At 46.9% G+C, this 23288-nt stretch overlaps 1 protein-coding gene across 1 annotated transcript in view; it reads left to right on the forward strand.

Annotated features, from left to right (window-relative positions):
* Window positions 1-23288, forward strand: part of LOC142013949 (dynein axonemal intermediate chain 1-like) — a 233542-nt gene that overhangs the window by 80444 nt on the left and 129810 nt on the right. Inside the window, exons 11-12 of the mRNA XM_074995971.1 lie at window positions 16216-16305; window positions 22805-22892. Coding sequence (XP_074852072.1) covers window positions 16216-16305; window positions 22805-22892 — 178 coding nt within the window. The remainder of the gene's footprint in view (window positions 1-16215; window positions 16306-22804; window positions 22893-23288) is intronic.

Consider the following 23288-nt stretch of genomic DNA (forward strand, 5'->3'; position numbering starts at 1 on the left):
TGGAGCTGGAGCTGGCTGGATGGTATGGCTGGGGCTGCTTGGGCTAGCCTGGGGCCATGCTCCCCAGCCAGACCCCAAGTGGGGAGGACCATTGCATTTGGTTTCAGTGGCCTTGCTCTTGTGGTGTGAGGTAGGAGGCCTTAGTCCCCGTGACTTGAGACAATGAAGTCAGTGAAGAGAGCGCTGGTGCTACCACTGAGAGGGAAGTGTTCTTTGAAGGAATGTTCCCGTCAGGCATCCTCCTTGGTGTGTGCTCCAAATAAGCCACGTGCACCATCTCAGCACGCCACCTTGGCCATGACTGAGACAGCACAGCTGAGTGCTGTGCTTCCCCCTCTCTTGCTGGCTGGCAAAGAGAACGCTCACAAGAGCTGCAGAGAAGCAAACAGAAAGGCCTGGAGCAGAACCTTTTATGCTGCCCAATGCTACTGAAACCAGAAGAGATGTTTGTAACACATGTCTGTGCTAGAGGCTGCCATCTTACACCAGCTCAGCTTGAGGTGGGAGAAAACCCTGGCTGCCTGAACACAAGAACAAAGCCGGCAAAGCACTTCAGGCCCAGCAACCAAATAATTGCCAGCATCACTAAGATTGCTGCTGACAGATCTCTCACTCACTGGGAGCCTGTGGTCGCTCTTCATTCTCACCTCCTGCTCCTTGTCTCTTCCTCCATCACACAGTGCTGGCACCTCCAGCCATCAAAGCAGCATGCTGAACACCTCTCAGTCCTGGCTCTCTGCTTTGCTGGGTTCACTCCTGGCATGCTGCCCAGCCTCCTTTTGAGCTTCATTCACCGGAGCCCCCAGCCTTACTAGACTATAAATCCACCAAACCAAGGAAATTCAAAGGTCAGGGCTGAAACCATGTCCTTGTTGTGTCCCCCACACTGCACAGGTATTGGCCAGCCCTGAGCGGGCACTTCATTCTGATTTCACGCTGTTGAATTCCATAGTGTCATGCAATTTTGCCACTTTATTCCCCCACTCGAGCGTAGGTGTCCGGTTTTCCAAGGGAAAGTCTGGTTGGAAAGGGACTTCCAGTACTGCTGACTGAATACCAGAAGTCCAATTATCACAGTAATCAGCATCCACTGCTGAGAGGGTGAGAAGGGCAGTTGCTGCTGGAGGTCAGCTAATGGAGAGACGCTTAACCTGAGGAACTGGCTCCTGCCTCCAGTGGGGAGATGGATACCAGTGCTGCACAGGGGATGGATCACAACAGAGCTCAGCATTTGAGGAGTGGGGCCTGCAGCGGGGCTCACTGTCCAGGAAGGTCTGGTGGGGTGTCTTGGCCTCCCGGGCCTATAGTTTTGTACAGCCCCTTGGGATCAACCCCTGCCCTCTGCTTCTCTGTGCCCCACCTCCCAGCCCAGCTCTGCAGATAGCAGACAAGTGGTGGGGAGTGAGGGAGTGATGGGGGGCGGGGCTGTAGTATCTAGTTTTGTAAAGTTGACAACCTTACAGAGCTGGAAGCACCAATTCATCCTTCTCTCCGAAAGCTGGTGTTCTCATGTGCCTTTGCCAAATTCATGAGCCCCCATGGCCCTCTCTGTCTGGGACGTATATTAAAAGGAAAGTCATGGGCACAAGGTTTATCTGTTAGGGACAAGACATTTGAGTGTGTTCCTAAACAACTTTAGATAGCATTGGGCCTCTGGACCTAAAGGAATGTATTAAACCTGCCACATGGATGAAGGAAGCACAAGTTAACTGGGAAGTAATGGGACCTTTGGGCTACGTCTACACGTGCACCCAACTTCGAAATAGCTTATTTCGATGTTGCGACATCGAAATAGGCTATTTCGATGAATAACGTCTACACGTCCTCCAGGGCTGGCAACGTCGATGTTCAACTTCGACGTTGCTCAGCCCAACATCGAAATAGGCACAGCGAGGGAACGTCTACACGCCAAAGTAGCACACATCGAAATAAGGGAGCCAGGCACAGCTGCAGACAGGGTCACGGGGCGGACTCAACAGCAAGTCGCTCCCTTAAAGGGCCCCTCCCAGACACACTTTCATTAAACAGTGCAAGATACACAGAGCCAACAACTAGTTGCACACCCTGTATATGCAGCACGGACCCCCAGCTGCAGCAGCAGCAGCCAGAAGCCCTGGGCTAAGGGCTGCTGCCCACGGTGACCACAGAGCCCCGCAAGGGCTGGAGAGAGAGTATCTCTCAACCCCCCAGCTGATGGCCGCCATGGAGGACCCCGCTATTTCGATGTTGCGGGACGCGGATCGTCTACACGTTCCCTACTTCGATGTTGAACGTCGAAGTAGGGCGCTATTCCCATCCCCTCATGGGGTTAGCGACTTCGACGTCTCGCCGCCTAACGTCGATTTCAACTTCGAAATAGCGCCCGACGCGTGTAGACGTGACGGGCGCTATTTCGAAGTTAGTGCCGCTACTTCGAAGTAGCGTGCACGTGTAGACGCAGCCTTGGATGGACATACATTCATCAGGAAGCAGAGAAGAAAGATAGGGAAACCTTTAGGGAAATTCTCCCTGAAGCAAAAACAGCATAAAGAATCATGCAGCAGAAGAGGCATTTAGGACAGACAGGAGCTATTCAATGGTTCCTAAGGTGGAGCAGTGTTTACTTCATAAAAGTCCTGAGCTATCCATTCTGGCATGTCTCATAATTTTAGAGTAGCCCATCAGGGTATGCTTTGATAAACGACATCAGCACATTCGAGAATTCTGCACTGCCAATCTGTTGTCTCATCTGTGGACTCATGTCTTAGCTGGAACATTTGCATTTAAAAGAATCGCTAGATTTTCTCAGTAGGAATATTTTTCCATTGCATATATTTTTGGAGGGTTTTTTATATAAATCATATTAATTATTTATATGTGCATCACTCCATCACGCTCCATTCAGAGTTCTAAGGCCTATTTACTGTACAAAGAAGTCTATTGAAGTCTAGTCTAGTGAGTGAACAAAGCAGTTGCAGTGTGGTTGAATGTGATATGAGGAAGGAATCACACAGCATTTTTAATGTCCTGCAAGGATAGCCTGTGTTTTTCTCAGAGTGCGGCAGTCATGTGTTATGTCCCACCTTTAGGGCCATAGCAGCTCAAGGGCATGCCAAGCATTTTCTTATTGTAGTACACAGAGGCACTGAGACCTCATCTGGGGTGAATGAAGTCTCTTCTCTACAGCCTTGGCTGAGAGCCAACTGGCCTTTAGCTCATGTGGTAGAGTGCAGGGCTTTAGACCCTATGGCTGGCAACCTGGGTCTGTTGGCGTTACATCATGATCGCAAGATTCCGTGAGAGAGGTCCAAGTCTGTTATAGCAGATGTTTTCTTCAGAGGTTTTAGGGCACTTGCAGAACTGTAGAAGGGAACTATTATAATGGCTACCTGCAGAGGGCAAGTCAGACTTATATCAGAGAAAAATGAAGCCGGGGCACAAATCCTTAAACTGAACAAATTCTAAACTTCCTTACCATTTTTTGTGAAAGGACACAGTCAGGATGATAGGTGTTTTCATGCCCAGTCAGACAGGTGGTCTATCTAGTATGGTATCTTGTCTCTAGAAGTAGCCAGTAGCAGCTTCTCCAGATGAAGGTGCTAGTATCTTTGTAATAGATGAGAGAATAGTTATAAGGGAAGTGACTTGCTCACCCTAACACTTTATTTTACTTTTATCCCATCCAATGTAATTTTTGATATTCTCATAATCTGCATAAATGTTTTATTCTTTTGGAAGTCTCTTAAGTTCTTGCCTCAGTTCCAGCTTGTGGCAATGAGTTCCACAGACTTATGCATTGCACAAAAGTAGGTTAAAGATCATATTAAAAAGAAAAAACAAACAAACACATTTCCTTGCATATGTTACTAGTACTATCTTAATCAGTAATTCTGAATCATTTTAAAAATCTCATTGATTCTTGTGCATTTAGTCCACCTGTTTGCTTCGCACTTTTCCTTGCTATGAGTTTCTTGTTCAGTTTTGGTTTTGTTTATGGGCAGATGTTATACAATTTCACTCTCAAGTTCTCATGCACTGACCAAGTTGAAAACAAGAAAATGTTTTAGCTGCTTTTAAAAAAAAGAAAAGCATTTCTGTTGAAATTAAAACAAAGTCATGGAGTCATTTCTAGTGGTAGGTCTAGTAAAAACTTCATTTTATGAAACTTGAATTTGGTAACAACTTTGAATGTGTTTTTAAAATAAGGGCTAAAGAGACGAAAATGAACCCTTACAAACATTTTAAAAGGTCAGGATTTGGAGAGATCACAGTGCAAATTTCTCTGTTTCTTCTCTTTGCCCCAAACCAGATATTGTTTTTATTATGCATTACTTTAACAATACTTAGGTTAGTTTAAATAAGAAAAAAGACAATTAACCATTGATGAAAATTATACTAAATGTGTGTGGTTTTATAGTGCCTGGCACCGTGAGGGGCTGGTCCGTAATGAGAGTTCGCAGGTGCTACCATACTGCAAATAATAATAATGCAAATTGTAATGGAATGTCTGAGTCCCAGGGCAACTGCCTGCTTCCTTCCCCACTTTCATTGGTGGGCCTGGAGATGGTGCTTCTACATTACCTATGTCACAAGTGAACTTGCATGTATGTTATCATGCTGCCCAAATACTGGTGCTACATCTCCACTGTGAGATAAATGCAAATTTATTTATTGATTTTGTAACACTGCATTTTATAAATTTGAATTTGACTATCCCCACCTCCCCACATGCTCCTCATGGTTGACTCTTTGCTGCCACACTCAATCGGCAAACATCGACTGTTGCAGCAGTGCATTGTGGGAAGGTATCCTACAGCTCCCTCACCCTGTATCATTCTGGGTATGTTTGCTGGTATTTGACATCTTCACACATTGCATTGGTCTCATTCCACCACCCTCCCGGTGGCAAGCAACTAGCTGGAAGGAAGGAAAGGTAGGAAAAGTAGGGCATCAACAAATATGGCCAAATTAACAGAAATGTCTTTCTTCTGTAACTGAATGACCAAGGTTTTATAAAAATCAGCAAGTGTGTGTCTTCTCGAGTGTGTGTCCCCCCTCCCATGATTGCATCTGATTCCTGAAAATAACACAGGGACAATGAAAAGCATGAAGAAAGAGTTAATAGTAAAGTTTTTGAAAAAAGAGTTGCTGAGGGGAGGGTATGTGGCTTCCCAGTCCCCTATACAGCTTTTGTGACCAGTCTGTATTCTCAGCTGGCCCTCCACCCACTCTTCCCTGCATGAAGGGTGCAAAGTTAGAAGAAAGAGGATAGCAAAGGCGAGGAAAAAAGATTTTTGTCTTCCTTTTTCACTACACAGAAATTGCCAACAGAGGGGATGGCAGCAATGCCCTGAAAATCTTGGCCACTGGGGCAGACTTCCCCCCCCTTCCCCTGTGGCAGCTAGCCCCCATGTCCTTGTTGGGGTAGGGGGTTCAGTGGGGGGCCAGTTGAAGTTGTACCCCCATGCGGGAGAAAAGCCCCAGAACTCTTGGCTGCTGGGAGGGACCAAAAATCTTAGCTGCCGGAGGAGACTACTTCCCTGGCAGCTGCAAACCCCCAAAATTCTTTCCCACCCTTGGAGCCCTAACCATGTTCAAGCCAGAACATGGAGCTGCCTGGGGCTGTACATGGACATGGGGGCTACCCGTGTGATGTGGCTGAGCCTGGGAAAGACCCAACTGCGCGGCGCCTGTGGGGGAGGGAAGGGGACGCGCACAAATGTAAAACACTGAGAAGAAGTTTCTCAGCCTTTTATGCAAGCATGACCTCCACAGCAGCCTGGCTGCCACATGGTGTAGTGGGGACAGCAGCTGGCACCAGGCATCAGAGGAAAAAATACCAGTTGTACAGACAGAACCACGAACTCCATGCTGGGGCTATTTGTAATGGGTAGATGCGCTCAAGCACTAATAGCAAAGAAAGATGTTTCTCCAGCTCTCCTACAAACATGACCCCACAGCTACAAGCTTCCTGGTCCCCATTTGAAATTCACGGTCTTCCTGGTACCTAATTCCTGTGCACCTGGAGAGCAGCGGCCAGAGTGGAGCACTGAGGGGTAGTGTGGGCATCTCTGGAGGCTAATAAATTCAATTTTATGATGTGAGTGACGCTTCCACACTGGCCTTTAATTGAACTTTTAAATTCGAACTTGATACTACACCCAGCAGGTACCAACCATATTATGATATCGATATTAGTGCTCCCTAAATCGAGTTAATGGAATTTACAGCGAAGACAGTCGTGTGGTAATATCTAGCTAACTACCTTATATTCCAATTTCTCTTCTAGTGTAGTCGTAGTCTGGATCATTATCGCATGCTAACATAAGGAATTAACTTCTCAACACATAGCTGGACACCTTGTGTGCTAGTAAAATCATTGCTGTGATAAACCCAGCGTGGATGCAGCCAGCAAAAGAAAGCTTATCTCATATTCACAAGCGCTGGGTAAAAGTGGGAACAGACAATTCTGTTCAAGTATCCTCAATGCTTCAATTAAAAGTTAATGGGCACAAAACAGACATAAAAACACTCCTGATCCACAAACTGGTCAGCCAACATTTTAATGGAGTGGGCCATTCTGTTAATAACTTAAGAGTTTGCATCGTACTGAAGAGGAATTTTTGCATTACTTTGGAAAGAGCGGCTGCTGAACGCTCTTTTATATTCAAATTTGACACATTAACACGTGGTTTGAACTGGGATGGGAATTTTCTGGGTCATTATAGGGGCTATTTTGCATACTTGGCTTAATCTAATTTTTGACTCTCCCCCCTGCCCCTCTACTCTCTGATTTGCTCACTTTGATATTTTTTTTTTTGCTGATTTGTCCACCTTGATTACTATTTTTGGTTCTCTATGCCTTAAATATTGAGTCTGTTCTGGTATGGCTATGGTCTGAACAAGTGGGTCTGTCCCATGAAAACTCACCTAATAAATTATTTTGTTAGTCTTTAAAGTGCTACTTTGCTGCTTTTTTGTTTTGATAGTATGTAGACTATCACGGCTTTCTCTCTGTTACTAGCAAAAGTTTATGGGAATGAGGGAAGAGCAATACCTCTTCTTCCTGTCAACAACCATGAAGGTGTTGGAGGGATTGGTTAAGGAAGGAGTTTTAAAAGAGCTAAGTGCCAAACTCCCCTTTGCAGAGTGCTGGCTAGCTTCAGTGGGAGGTGCTAGTGCTCCTCAGAGGGCAGAATATGGCCCTTGGTATACATGCTTTGGGCCAACAGTATTTAAAATGTACAAATGTACAAACACCAGGTGAGCTGAGATAATATATAGCTCAGGACAAGGGGTTACAGGTTGGAATAATGGAAAGAAATTGATCTACTAGGCAGCTCCACACTCAACTATGCACACTCTTTCTCCAACATATTTCTCACTGCTGTATGGAAAATTGTTGGTGCGTCACAGTGCCCGATTGGCAAAACATTCCAGCAGTACTGCATACCTTGGAATACAAAAGATGTTCGATACTGAGACTCTGGGTGTAAAGGTAGACTCCAAAAGCCATTTGCCACACCGAGTACTCAGAACCACTTCATGTCAGGGGTTACCACCTCCAACAGTTCGGGGTAAGCTGCCACCACGGGAGCCCCCCGTTTGGCAGTCTTGTTTAACCCCCAATAGTCAATAGTTAATCTCCATGTACCATCAGGTTTTTTGACTGGCCAAATTGGTGCCACGTTAGGCGCTGAACACCTTCTGATTAAATTTCGTTTTTCCAATTCTGTTATTACTTGCCTTAGTGAGTCCTTTGCTTCCTGAGGTGTGGGGTACTGCTTTATAAATGGGGGTGTATCTCCCTCCAATGTAACAGAAGTCTGCATTTTACCCATATCTAAGGAGTCCGCTGGCCAGACGGTTTGAATTTCAGTCCACCAGCTCTCCCAGCCTTTTGGTGTGGGAGGCAGTTGTTTAGGCTTTATTGCTTTTACCGTCTGTGTAGCCAGTCCCATAGGGATTAGATTGGTATCAGTTGTACCTTGCATTACAGTGAGAGTTTGTCTAATACACGTGTTTGGAAAGTCCAAAATTAATCCCAGTCGTTTAATGGCTTCTGCCCCAATTAGATTCTCTCTCCCTGCAATAGCGCACTTCTCATGAATGGTATGCATCCCAAACTGGAGGGGAAGGGTTTTAACATTATAAGTTTGGTCAGTTCCAGATATTCCTTGTATTTGCACCAACTCTCCAACTGGATATGCATCAAAACTGTCTTTTGCTATAGGAATTCCAGCCCCCGTATCCAATAGAAAATCTACTAGCCCTTCCCCGACTCAAATGCTTAAATGGGGGCATCCCCATACATCTACCGTCATGGGTTGCTGAAAGATGCATTCTGAGTCAAGGATAGAGCTGTCCTATGCTACTGTATCAGTAGCGATTGGGTCATTCAGTCCTGATGTCAGGACCGTCGACCTGGCTACCTTCGTCCCATCTTATCTTTTTCCTGTTGAGACTCCTTGCCAATCATACATGCCTACAGCTGTGCCTGCAGCCTCTCACTCTCTCCTTTCAGGTTCAAGTTTGCCTGTTTTAGAACTCCAGGAGGTACCCACGAACTCTCTCTATCACCTTCTCTAATTCTGTTTGGTCCACGACCTCTCCAACCCCGGCCACGATCACGGGGAGAGTATCCAGGACCCTCTGTCTTCCATTGTCCTAACTGAGTACGCAGCTCATTAACAGGAGTTCCTTCCTGCTGCTTAATTGCCATCTCCACCTTTGCAATCCATTCGTCCCAGGGTACCTCTTTACCTCCATTCTCACACCAAGCATTCATCCAGTCTAACACACCAGGAGGCAGCGCCTCCAAAACAATTTGCTTCAAATCTTCCACATTAGCAGACCCTGTTGTTAATCTGAGATAGGTTTGAATTCTGTCTGCCAGTTTGGCTGGAGCCTCCCCCAGCAATCTTGCAATTCCTTTGAGAGTAGCTAACTCACTAGACAACTTAAAGTGCTTCTGAACCACACATTTAAGCATCTGTGCAACATCATCATCAAAACCGAGGGTGTGACAGTTCAGGGGTCCCAACAGGGTTTGCACCAAGATTGGTTCCTGCAGCATGTCAATCCCGACTGCTTCGAGTGACTGCGAGAGCCTTTATGGAGCCATGCCAGAAACTCACCAAAATGTTCAGAGGGGGGAGGGCCAACAGCTCCAGCTAGCGCAGTTAGTCCATTAATCTTTAACGCGTCGAGCCTGGCTGCAGAGCCGCTCACGCGCGGGGGATGGGCGATGGGTTCCTGATCTCTTTCCCTGTCTGCATCGTTACGGCAGGGCCAGGGCTTCCTCAAACGCTCAGTTAAGTTTTTTGTTACAGTTTCCACTTCATCCCATAACCTTAATGCAGGAGGGCTCTGTGACAGCGGGGTAGCATCGGGGTAAAGGTGGGGAATAGGCTTTTCGGTGGGGCCTTCTGTCCCATTTTCACCCATTTCTCCTGTTTTTACTGGAATTGATCTAGGTTTTGGGGAGGGCTTATCCAGAACCTGGCTTACATCATAAGGTGGCAGTTGCGGTGCGGTAGCCCCTGCCCGTGGGTCATGAAAGGATGGGTCAACAGGGCCATTCCACAGGTCCTCATTACAACGCCCATCCCAACTGTCCCAAGTTCCATCTCTTAATTTGGCAAGAGCCACCTGTTTCCATTTCTGTCCCCATTCCTCAGGCACTGTAACAGCACCTGAATTACGTTGAATACCAGGGGACGGCACTTTTTGCTTCTGCAGGTTTTCTACAGCTGTCTCCAATTGTTTATTTTCCTGCTTTACTTGCTCGAGCATATCATGAGTCTGGATCACCTGCTGCCCTGCTAAAAGAGCTTGGGCTTTCCAGTGCTCGACTGCCCGGGTTATCTCTTCTACTTCCCCTGTTTTTTCCATTACTTGTTTGGCCAGCAGGCCAGCATGCTGTCTAAGCCATCTTACAGCCATAGACATAAGTTGTGAAGTTCTTGCTTTTTTACTTTTATTACTATTTTTCAGAGCCTTGGTTTCTACCATCACTCTACATATGCCAGTCCATGTTTCCCCACTTTCTTTTTTAAATTCATATGGGCCCCCTTTACTGGCAATCCAGAGGGTCCAAGAGTTATCAAACTCCATGGGGATTGTAAGAGAAGGGATCAGGGGGTTCCCTAGCTCGAGGTTTTCTGCCATGTTAGATCGCGATTCCTACAGCGGGCAGCTAGCTTACTCACCAGATCAGCGGTCGGGGTCACCAGTGTTGTCAGATGCTACCAGCGTGGTGCTCTGCTCTCTCCAATGTTGGTATCACTTGGCTGTGTGCGTGTGTTCCCTCTGTGCGCTGCCCCAACTCTGCAGATAGCTGACACAGCAGACCCGAAGAGAACCCCCAATGACCACAGAGTCTAGTAAGGTGCGAAGGCACGTCGGCCAGGTTTATTGCCGTATTGGACACAATAGTAGTTCCCTGTAGACTTAGTCTAAGTCAGGACATACTACAAATATGCACCCACGGTCAATGGACTCGGCTCAGTCAGTGGCAGGACTTTCCACTGCCCCCTCGGCCAGACCTAGACCACATCCCAGAAGTACATTCTTATACACAGGTACAAATAATTTACACATCATTCCTAACGTATTGAGGTACACCCCTTCTAGGTGCTGCCTCTCACCTTGTACATGTTGGTTCGAACAAAACAACTCTATCCATCATATTACCCTTTTGCCCCTGTCGTTGGGATGGATTGGCCTATTCTTTCTTGTCTGTGGAATGTTCCAGGGTAGGGTGTTCTGGTACCATGTACCCACTTCAATATGCTAGGTAGATATGTTTATGCAACATCAACCCTCTTCTTGCCAACTTCTGTGAGCAATGCATTCCTTTAGCTCACAGCTGCACTTTGCTTCCTGTTAGCAAAGTCTTGACCATTACTTTGGTTCAGGCCTAAGGCCTCATACTGGGCCTGTACTTACTACACTGCTGCTGCGGGAAGAGTCTTTGTGAGCTGGATAAAAAGGCTTTGCAGGCTGGATTCTGGCACTCTAGCCATGTGTTGGCCATCCCTGCCTTAGGCTAAATACAGGACACCCTGGGTGGGGGTCAGTTCCCCAGTTGCGGCCACCAAGCAAGTTCAGCTCCCTGGTTGCTGTATGCCATGGGGCACTGGAACATGGCTGCTGCCCCATGGGTGAGCTCCCTGGCTGCAGGGGCAGTTGCCCTGCAGAATGGGGGTGGTCCCCTGCTGCCCCATGCTGCTGGGATCTGGGAATACTGCAGGGATGTTTCAGGATGCTCCAAGAATGGGGCAGCCGCCTCACAGGGGAGCTCCCCAGAAGCCCCACACTGCCAGGCTCTGGGAATGCTGTAGGGATGCTCCCTGGCTCCAGCAGTGGCTGCCCTGTGGGGCTGCCACCCTGCAGGGGAGGGCACTCACTGGGTGCAGAGGAATGAAGGGTCCTGTGGCACCTTATAGACTAACAGAAAAGTTTTGAGCATGAGCTTTCGTGAGCACAGACTCACTTCATGAGATGCGCATCTGATGAAGTGAGTCTGTGCTCACGAAAGCTCATGCTCAAAACTTTTCTGTTAGTCTATAAGGTGCCACAGGACCCTTCGTTGCTGTTACAGATCCAGACTAACACGGCTACTCCTCCGATACTTGGCTGCAGAGGGACGCTGCAGCTCCCAGGTGCCTCACACCTCCAGGCACCAGGAATGGGACTGCTGCCTTGCAGGAGAGCTGCCTGGCTACCCTATGCCTCTAGGTGCCAGCAATGGGGCTGCTGCCCTATGGGGGACCTCTGCAGCTGTCCCATGTTTTGGGGCACTGGCAATGGGGCTGTCACCCTGTGGGGGAATGCTCTGTGCCTTACACACCTCGTGGCACTGCCAATGGGGCTGCCCCCGCCCCCCCCCCAGCAGGGGACCTCCTCAGCTGCCCCATGTTTCAGGGCTCCAGCAATGGGGCAGCCACCCTGCCAGGAGGACCAGCCTCGACTGCGGATGGCGGATGCCACATGCCTTGGGGTGCCGGCAATGGTGCTGCCACCCTGCGTGAGAGCTCCCTAGTTCCGGGGCTCCCTAGCTGCAGAAGCAGCTGCCCCATGGGGGGCAGTGGGTATATGGCAGGCTGTTCTGTGGCTGGGATTGGGCTAACTCCCTGCAGTGGTCTTCCCAGCTGCAGGGGCAGCTGCCCCATGGAAGGGCTGCCCAACACTGCTGGGACATCAGGTCCCCCTTAAAATCTTATGGGGGGACAAACACACTACCCTACCCCACAACATGCCCGACCTTACCTTTGTGGTAGGGCCCCAGGCTCCCTCTCCTGCTGCTGCCTATACTGGCCAGTCAGTATGTGCAGCATGTGCTGTTCGGCCAGCTTTTGACTGATTTTACCCGCAGCTGCACTGACTTGGGGAAAGGACAGCTCAGCAAGGGGAGGGAATGTACAGGGCAGCTCACTTTTTTTGTTAAAAAAAAAAAAAAAGGCAGGAAGCCTGTCAAATACAGGACTGTCCCAGTGAAAACAGGACAGATGGTCACCCTTTTAGAGGAAGAGCTGAGCTGATGAAAGTGCACATGAGTTAAGGGGAGAAATTACCTTGATGGGTTGGACAAGTAGAATGGAGCTTGTTCTATGACGGTAAGTTACATTTGAAGTTCTGGTTTCAAAAACAGGCTTGAGTTTGAGTTTCCCCCATTTCTGGGTGCTCAACTTCAGATGCTGATTTTTCAAGGCTGCCAGCAACCTGCTTCCTCTGCCATCCCTTCACTAGTTCAGAGAACAGCTTAACAGTTAGCTTAGACGAGGCAGCCATCCTGCAGAGGGTGAGAGAGAGGAGGCAGAGCATATTCTGTCACACTTTCTATAACCATGTTGAAAAGGGATCTGGCTCACCTTCCTTAACATCAGATGAAAGGGTGTAAGTGAGTAGCCAGTGCTGACAACCACTGTCATCAGTGGGTGCGGTGCTGGGTAGATGGGTCTGAAATGGATGCTCTCAGCAGCTTTTATGCCCTGCAGAACAATGCTGCCAGTACACACAATTGAAAAGAAGTGACTGTGATGTAATTAGCACTTTTATTTTTGGGTATATCATAGTGTGCAATTCCATTTGCGCAAGATAGCAAGGAGCAGTGCTGGCACCTACTGCCTATGCCCCATAACGGTTGCTGCTCATACGATAACCCTTCTGGCCCAAGGGAATTATAAGCCATATGCTACTCAGTTTTCAGTCACTTCTCATATAGGGAACATATCAAAATGCGTTTGAAAGGATTTCTTCAACTTTCATCTTTAATTCCTCAGAACAGTGTGTTCAAGGGAAGAGACTTTTTCCACTTCATTTCTCTTCAGTGAGTCTCTTGCTTAGTTTTCATTCTATAGGGCTTCACAGTACAACTTTTTTAAATAGGTTGAACACTTCCCCCCACCCCACGGGAGCAATACCCCAAACCCAAGTGCCCATAGTTACAGTTCAGTTTCCACCGCCTTCCTGGAAACAGATGCCACATAAAAGGTTGTCGTAGATGAAATATTGGGTATGCTCTGTGATAATCACGTGAATTTTTAATGCATGAGACTTGGAGATATAGATCTACTGTGGTGCTTGGACAGAAACAAATAGACCATTGAAATCAGAGGTGCAGTCTTTGTCAGGTCTTGTGCCCATGCTCGGCTGATTGATGCCCACAGAACTACAAGTGGGCAGGTGCTGTGACAGGTCATCCTTTACTCTTTAGTCTGATTGGATTTCAGGATCAGGAAATTGGATCAATCTCGGTGCTTTTGGTCTCTGTGAAATGTCTCTTATAAACCTCAAAACATTTATCCTTGTTCTAATCTCTGTCACGTTCAAAAGGCAAATCTCCTTATGAGGCAGATAAATGCTCTGAAGCAGCAGAAAAATTTTACCTTTTGAAGGGTGAATTTTCCTCTAGGGCAGGGGTAGGGAACACAGGAACCACTTACCCACAGAAGAAAATCAGCCATGAGCCCCACGAGCCCCATGGCGGTGTATGTGAAGGCTCAGGTCTTCTCCTAGGCTCTGGGTTGGGTCTAGAAATGAGGGGTTCTGTGTGTGGGAGGGGCTGCAGCGTGGGGCTGAGGGCTTTGGCGTGTAGGAGCCGGCTCAGGGCTGGGGCAGTGGTTTGGGATGTGGATGTGGGTTCTGGGAGGGAGTTAGGCTGTGGGCGCGGGTTCAGACATGGGACAGGGTTTCAGGGTGGAGCTGCAAGTTCTGGGAGGGCGTTGGAGTGCAGGAGGGGGTGAAGGGTGTGGGCTCTGGGCAAGCGCTGCTTACCTCAGGCACCTCCCAGTTGGCAGCTCATCAGGGCTAAGGCAAGCTCCTCCCCTGCCCTGCTCTTGGCCCTGCCCCTGTGCTGCTTCTGGTAGCTGACATGAAGTGCCCACCTGGCTCTGCACTGGATGCACTGCCCTTGCCCTATTGCACCACCCCATGATTCCTGACCAATGGGAGCTGCAGGGACAGGCACACATGGACTTGGATCTTTCCTGATTATCCATTCCTGTGGCCTAGGGACCGTTGACCAGCCTAGTACTTTAGCTTCTGCCAGCAGCAGGATGTGCTGTTGCAATTCCAGCTCTGGGTGGGGGGTGGGCACCAAGGCTCAGGGCTTGCCATGGGTTGGATGAAACCAAGCAGGGGGCTGGAAGTTCCCCACCCTGCCCTAGCACAAGGCCTTGGCAACACTTGTGCCTCTTGGGTCCCCCCCAGCTGGTCCTCTATAGTGGGCTGAATCTTATTCAATGAGCTTAAGTGTCCCAGCAGCCACCACACAGGGCCCATCCTGCTCTTATTGAAATCTGTTGCAATGCACCCATCAACTTCAGCAAGAGCTGCAGCCAGCCCATAAACAGCCATTTATTTGTGTTGTGGCATCTGACCTCTCCTGCAGTGCATTGAAAACTGTCTTAATTCTTAAATGTATTTCTTTACTCGAACATAAGGCTTGCAGAGGGGCCCAGGCAGGCACTGACGTCCTCCCGTTCAGATTCAGGTAGAGCGAGGGCAGCTGGCAGCACAAGGGAAAGCTCCAGATAAATCATCAGTGGTGTTTATGCAACATGGGACATTTGAAGAGTGAGCAAGGGTGTGTGCGCACACTAACCTCTGAGCTGCAAGTTACGAGGGAGCTCCTTTCCCTCCAGCTGTTTTCTGTGAACTCTAGTGCAGTACCTAGGCTGGTAACTTGGTTAGAGCACACAGCTGGACCAAGCCCCACAGGTGAGCAGATCAGAAGAATGCCTGTGTTCTTCTGGTTTATGCATCATGCTGCAATTTAGATGCCCAGTGGCCTTGCAAGGGGCAGCAATGTGCATAAACAGAGGCAGAAATATAGGTGCCTGCAGAACCACTGCTGCAAAGATTCAGGCATCAAGGAGTTGAGGCACCTGTAGTGGTTGAGGACAGCTGAGGAGGGTTTTGTGAGGACTGATTCTGGGGTTTAGGCACCTGAAGTGCCAGTGGATGCTTAACTCCTTTTGTAGATCTAGCTCTGTGATTTTTCCAGTTTTATTAAATTGTGGCCTTTTCAAAAACACACAGCTAGTAGGTGCTGTAGAGATGTAGACAACACTGGCTATCGTCTGGTGAATTTGTCAGCAAAGCTCCTGGTTGTTCAAGCAGCTCCAAGCCACAAAAGCTGTCTCACAAATCCTTTCAGTGCCTGGCCTGCAGTCTGAGCTGTAGGGGGAGGTACCTGCACCCCACTGGCGTCAAGTGGATTCTCTGGGGGTGGAAAAGTTCCCATTAAAATCTAAAGAGCTCGAATGAGTGCAGGGCTTTGTCTGGATGAGGGGATCCCAGGGTCAGGGCTATATTTTGCAGCACACTGCAGAGGATTAGAGTGGCAGAAGGTTTCAGTGTGCAGGAGAACGTCTTGTGGCCAGTTTGATCTGGAATGCAGAGAAATTCTGGGTGACTCAGATCTTCCTCTGATATCACAGCTGGAAACAATCAGGGCTGATAAGAACGTTGAAATACTGTATGATGTTGTCTGTTCAGGAAAGTGTCTAGGGAAAATGGGTGAGTGTGAGTAGGCCAGACTTTCTTTTACCTCTTCAGCTGCCAGACCTCTGCAGGAGGGGGCGTCAGTGTGGCTGCTACTGAATGCGAAGGACCCTAGTTGAAAGGGAACTCATTCATTTGAAACATCCATTTTACCGAGTGCTTTGTAGTTGTCACCCACTGAATGCTTCCACATCAACCTTGAGTGTTGTGTTTGGGCTTTTTTAGGTCAAGTGGCAGAAGGATGACCTGGACAATAATTTGAACTTCTTCTCTATCTCTTCAGATGGGCGGATTGTATCATGGACTTTAGTTAAGGTAAATATTATTTAGTGGTATGTCCTCCCTTGCCAAATTGAAGCTAATTGTTTGTAAAGTTCAATAGGCACCTGATATATTGTTACTTATAATAATGGAAGAGACAAGGTGGCTGAGGTCTGACTTTCTATCATACCAACTTCTGTTGGGAGGACCCAGACTTGAAGAACTCTGTGAAGGTCAAAAACTTGCCCCTCTCACAAACAACAGTGTAATAATAATGAGTTGGGCATACAAAGAAGTTAATGATAAACAGTGTAATAGTTCCAGTGTGAACCTTTAACTTTTTATTGGGTTGTGTGTTAACAGACTTGAACTGAACAGGAACAAGCATGCCTCATTGAGCACCAAGCCCCCAGTCCTGCATGCAGTATTGGTAAGCAGGCTGCATGCAGATAACTGGGCTTTTAGGGTGAGGGTTGTCTTCTACCAGGTTGCTTTGAAGCAGCCAGAATGCAGTATGGTTCTTTGCATCCCCTGTTAATAAGTGAGCTGACTATATAAAGTACCTCTTTATATTTTCCCTTCACTGAAAAAAAAAACCAAAACCCCACCCTTCTAGGAAATGATCGACTGAAGAGTGCAGATTTGTGAAATTCAGGAAGTGAAAAGGAAAGGCTTCAACTCAGTCACCAGCTCAACTAGTTTTTTGTTTTGATGGTGCAACTTAAGAAAAGAGGTTTGGCAGGTTGTCCTAAAATCTCCATATTGCTTCTCTTCTTATTGGCATAAAATACAAATTGGTGTCTTTCCTGAGGATTATACTGTCTTGTATTTCACAGTGAACTGAATAACCTTAAGATACATAGAAGCTTGACGCTGTAGAGCTATAATCTCAGGGAAGCAAATAAATATCTTTATAATGGGTTCTCCTGTCAGTGTAAGTAATTGACCACTCTTAGACGTGGTAGGTAGGTTGTCAGAAGAATTCCATTTCTGGGCATTTATCTGCCTCATCTCTCTCATATTGATGGAGCTGGGCATGGTGAAAGCATGTCAGTTAGAAATAGACTAAGTCACTCTGAAACACATCAAAACAGATGTTTCATGAAGGTGTTTCCCATTACTCTAGCCTGTTTCCAGAATATTGAGCCACTAGGCAGCACTGCTTTGTCCTGGAAGTGTTATGCAGAGCTTCTGCAGTTAGGTCACTGGGAATCAGCAGTAGTTGTGGAAGTGGTATTTCCCTCCTTTAAGGAAAGCATACGTCACTATAGCTTGAGAAGTGCTCTCGGGCTATTAAATCAATACACTGTTGTTCTGAGCTATTCCTGTAGGTACATTGGGCAGAGATTGTTCAGTAATGTCTTTTCCCGTGGAATTTCTGAATGGTTTATTCTATAAGAAGCTGCAGGAATATATTGCCAGGGACCACAGGTTTCAAACCCTAATCCACAGGATGCTCTGGAGTCAATAAATTCTGACCTGCTACCCTAGGACCAGCTAACAACCACCAGAACTAGAAGCTTGACTCCAACCAAAGACTCCAGTCCTGGGATCTAACTGATAGAACTATGTGGGTCTTGATTGGTTCTTGCTTCTATATATAGCAATTACTGGGACAGGAAGTTGTCCATGCTACTACATTTAACTTAGAACTGTTTGCCTTGTGCTACATGCTCCGACTGCATGACTCTGATCTCCTGGTAACCTGACACTGCCTGACTCCTGACTCTCAGTCTGCCACTGTGGCCTGTCTTGGACTCTGATCTCCTAGTATTTGACCCAAGCTCTCTCCAGACTCCTGCTCGAAACACTATCCACACCCTGATCATGACCTTTTGTATGGACCACTTAGATCATAAGTGTGACCCAAGAGCTCAGGAAGACTGGACACCTATGTGCCTTCAGGTGGACTACCATGCTGCAGATCCGGGTCATCTAGCCATGGCAGAAGCAAACTGGAGAGTTGTATGCTGACAAAGCTACACTCCAAACATGGCTGTCACAGCCCTGTTATATGATGGATCTGCCCTGAGAAGTGTGACGATGATTGACGGCCATTCTGGGCTTCTATAAACCAGTGCTGCCTTCTGTTCATGATGCCATCCTCAGTTCCTCCTTAAAGTTGCAAAAAGGTGAGTCTGGTTATCAGCCTGGTGTCTGGGGAAGCATTAGATTGGACCTTCCCCTTCAAGACATGTAACAGCCCAGCACTGTTGAACTGGGAAGTTTTCCTCCGAGCCATGTCGGTGCTCTTTGACTGCCTGCTGAACCCAGTAGGGCAGCTGAGTATCTTGTAATGCCCTTCAAGCTGACTCATGCCTCAGCCACCTGTCAACATTTTATATATTATGTGTTCTGGGACATACTGGAGCAGTGCATAATAGTTTACCTAGATGACATATTAGTCTTTTCTGACTATGTGAAACAGTATTCCATTCACATCCAAATGCCTGGAATGCTTACGGCAGCCTGAATTTTATGCCATGCTCAAGAAGCATGCTATCAGTTAGGCCTCCAGAGAGTTCTTTGTTTTCATCTTAGCCCTAAAAGGGAGATCCAGGTGGACCTATGCAAGCTCCAAGCTGTACAAGACTGGCTAGTTTCCCACTCTGTGTGCCACCTGAAATGCTTCCTGAGGCAAGCCAATTTTATCAAGGTCTTATGCCAGGTTTTCAAAACAAATTGAGCTTCTCACTGCTCTCCTTTGGAAAAAATGCCCAATTCTGTTGGTCTCCTAAAGCCCCAGTACACGTTCAATCAACTGAAACTTGCCTTCTCTACTGTGCCCAGATTGGCACACCCCGATGTCATGCAGACCTTCACTGCAGAAACTAACACCTCCAGCATAGAAATTGGGGATGTCTTCTCCAAAAGACTTGGTCTCAAACAAGTATTGCACCTGCACACTGAAACTCACCTCTGAAGAGCTAAACTTTGAAATACTGCCTAAGAAACTGCTGGTAATGACTGTCTTTGCAGAATTGCATCACTGCCTGGAAGCAGCTTGCCCCCTGTCCCTGTCTATGCACTAATCATAAGAATAGTAAAAACAGTCCATGGGGCCATGGCTTTAAACTAGCAGCAGCTTCGGTGCTCCCTATTTTTCTCAAAATTTGATTTTTGTTATCTCACAAGTCCACAAAACCAACAGGGCTGATGCCCTTTCCCAAAGGTAGAGTACCAGCCGATGAGTCCCACATCCAGGTAGCAACCTTTATTTTCAAATCCCATAACTTTCTCATCATAGTCTTCACCAGAATATACTCATGCTGCTGTGCTCTGCCTCAGGATGTCCACCTGACAGACAAGACACTATTAAGGCTGTATTTTAGTCACGGGTATTTTTAGTAAAAGTCATGGACAGGTCATGGACAGTAAACAAAAAGTCATGGCCCATGACCTGTCCATGACTTGTGCTATATACCCCACATTAAATCTTGGGTTCTCCGGGAAGGAGAGCACTGGGGACTACCACAGATGCTCAAGGGCAGAGAGTGCCCAGGACTACCATTGGTTTGGAGGGTTAAGGGGTAGCCCAAGACTGCTTCAGCAATGGTTGGTGCAGCTGGGCCTCAGGTTAGTTATGTGAGTTGCTGCAGCTGTCACAGAGGTCCTGGGAAGTCACACAATTGATGAATTCTGTGGCAGACTTGCAGCCGTAGTCATTATCCACAAGCAATCACAAGTGTCCTATGATGAGGTCACATATGTTGGATATACACAAAGCTAGATATACGCAAATCCATGGAGCTGGATCTAATGTATCTGAGGTGTTGACCAGCGTGATTGCAGAGCCGTTGGCCATTATCTATGAAACTGGCAATTGGGAGAGGTTCCGAATGACTGGAAAAGGCAAATATAGTGCCCATCTTTTAAAAAGGGAAGAAGGAGAATCTGGGGAACTACAGACCTGTCAATCACACCTCAGTCCCTGTAAAAATCATGGAGGGGATCTTGAAGGATCCATTTTGAAGCACTCGGAAGAAACAAAAGTGATTAAAAATAGTCAGCGTGGATTCACCAAAGACAAATCATGCCTAACCAATATGATTGCCTTCTATGATTAAGTAGCTGGCACTGTGGCTATGGGGAAGGCAATGGATATGATATACCTGGACTTTAGCAAAGCTTTTGACATGGTATCTCACAGTACAGTAGTCCCTCGAGTTGTGTGAGGGTTGCATTCCCACGCACCCTCTCAGAACTCAGATTTCACATAAGTTGGGGGCGAGGGGTGCTTTTTATGGAGACCTGATTTTAGAATTCCCCAAATCCTACAAATTTATAACAGTTTTGACAGTAAAGGCCCACTTCACCAAAATGGCCTCCTTCATCCTATGCACAGGCTTCCTTTCTGCTGAAGAGACAGAATAACTCTAGATTAGCCATCTAGTCAGCCCCTACGGCCTTCCACAGTGCACCTCCACCAGCTGAGGGTGTCAGTTCATGGCCTGGTTCTAGCTCACAACCTTGTGCTTGTTGGGGGCCCACACGTGTCTTTCCTCTGCTTACCATTCCTAGCCAAAGGGCCAACCAAATCCTCGAGCAGTATCTGTGGCATTATATCACTGATCACCAGGATGACTGATCTTTATTTCTTCCTCACATAGAGTTGCTTAGACACCTGATCGGCTTTGTTCTCTGGGTCAAAGCTCCCTTTTTACCAACAGTGGGTACCACCCTCAATTCCACCAGCAATTACCCGCATCCTTTCCCAAGCTAGCTGCCTCAGCCCCAGCACAGCAGATATGCTGGGCCCAGAAACAAGTGGAAGAACAGCTGATTAAAGCAGAGCAGAATGTGTTCAGACCAGTGTCGACATTGAAGGGCCCATGTGATCGGTAGGACAAAAGGTAGAGTTCTCCACGGAGCATATCCACACAGGCAGACCTGCTCTGAAGCTGGACTTTTGTTTCCTTGACCCTTTCAGGATCCCATGACAAGTTTATTCAGTCTTGTTTGTATTTCAGTGACCTCACACTCTGAAGATTCATGTGGCATTTTGTGTATTGCTTTTGAAACCTTTCCTTTTGGAAACCTTTTCCCTCACAGTACCTGCTACCTCCTCCACCAGGACAGGTGCAGGACCAGGAGGAATATTTGGGTGTCACGATGTCCCAGCAAGAAATCTAAAAATTTCATGAGAACCTCCCATCCTCAGGCCATGGTGCTCACTAATTTAATCATTTAATTCTTTCTTCTTTTTACCACCCCCACTCCAGTGCATTCATTATGAGCCCCCATTATGCAGAAATATATTCTAATTCCTGAATAGACTCTACCAGATTGTAGCACTATCTCATTGTTTCATCATTATTTTTACTTCTTTGTATTCCCCCATCTGTTTGACAGTACCATGTGTTGTCTCTTCTCTAATGCCCACATTGTCAGCTATTTAGGGCAGGGACTGCCTTTTCGTTCCGTGTTTGTATAGTGCCTAACACAGTGTGGTTCTGTTCTCTGACTAGGACTCCCAGAGGCTACAATAATATGAACAATAACATATGTAGCATTTATATCTGAGGGGAAAACACCTGTGTGTTGCTGACACTTGATTCTCAAGCCGTGAATATAAAGCTGCCTGTTATCTTGGTGGCATCAGGGAAACTTTAAAGAATAGGAAGGTGCTAATTCAGAGGCTTTAATAATCACAGCAGGAATAAAGTGTCACACAATATGGGCCCTCTCTGTCACATTGGTGTGATACCAAGTACAGTAGAACCTCAGAATTGCTAGTACAAGAGTTATAAATTGATCAATCCACTCCTCTGGTACTGGAAGTGTACAGGCCAACAGATCAGAGATGCCCCATCCCCACCCCAAAATAGAAGCAAATACAGTGCAGTATTGAGTTAAATGTAAATTCCTAACAAAATAAAAGGAAAGCAGCATTTTTCTTCTGCTTGGAAAAAATTCAAAGCTGTGTTACATCAATTGTAATTGTAAACTTTTGAAAGAATAATTGTAACGTTTTGTTCAGAGTAACAGACTTTTCATTGTTACACACAACCTCCATTCCTGAGGCATTCATAACTCTCAGGTTCTGCTGCAAATATTAGTATTATTATCCTTGTGGAGAAACTGATCAGACTTTAGTAGCTAAATAGAGCCCCTAAACCACTCTTAAATCTTTTGCTCACACTGAGTGCCCCTCTGTTTGCTTGGGGACAATGAAATAAAAAAGAGCTGCAAGTGATTAGGATTTGTGCAAAAAACCAAACCAGACCTAAATGATGTAATTGTCCCACCCAAATTTGAAAAACGTTGACCCAAGAAATTAAGCTGTGTGTCACCCAGATATATGCACTGGGATGACTTGTTCTGGTAAGGTCCCAGTACAGTCTTACAGGCTGTTTCCTGGGGAAGGGAAGCAAAGCTCACAGTAGGCAAAACATAGCTTTAGCAACCTGCCGACTGCTGACACAGAATGACAAATAATTTAATGTTCAGCTTTTTAAAATTCTTCAAGAAAATGTGCCATTTCCAAACAAAGATGGTCTCTGTGTTCTTATCAGAAAGACACTTATTAATTTGAAGTCTCCTCTGCCTACAGAATGAGCTGGTTCATTCAGATGTCATCAAGCTGTCAGTTGAGGGAACAACGATGGAGGGGCCGGAGGGACTGCAGCTGCAAACAATTGGTATGAGCCCAAGTTCTCAACATTCTGATAATTAGTGACACCAACCCTCTAATCACTCGTCCATAGAAATTGAAACAGAGAGCTCTCTCTGGGTCAGGTGATGGAGAGAGAAAGATTTCTCCTTGCTTGTTAGCTGATCCAAAGCTATGCCTACCCTTATACTTGCTCAACAAAATTTTTGTCGTTCATAAGTGCTTCAGCCCCTCTTCCCCCGCAGCAAGTGTATGTGTGAATGCTTCATTGTTGGCCAAGTGAAACCCGCTCCTTGGGCGTGGCCAACAGAAAGCATTCACACACAGTGACTTATAAATTACAAGGCTGTGTCAGCACACCCTGGCTGGTAAAAGCCACGGTGTTTAATTTTAGCCTTAGTCAGAGTCTCCACAGAGATGATGG

This window comes from Carettochelys insculpta, chromosome 5 (assembly GCF_033958435.1).
Source record: "Carettochelys insculpta isolate YL-2023 chromosome 5, ASM3395843v1, whole genome shotgun sequence".
In the NCBI taxonomy this organism is placed as follows: domain Eukaryota; kingdom Metazoa; phylum Chordata; order Testudines; family Carettochelyidae; genus Carettochelys; species Carettochelys insculpta.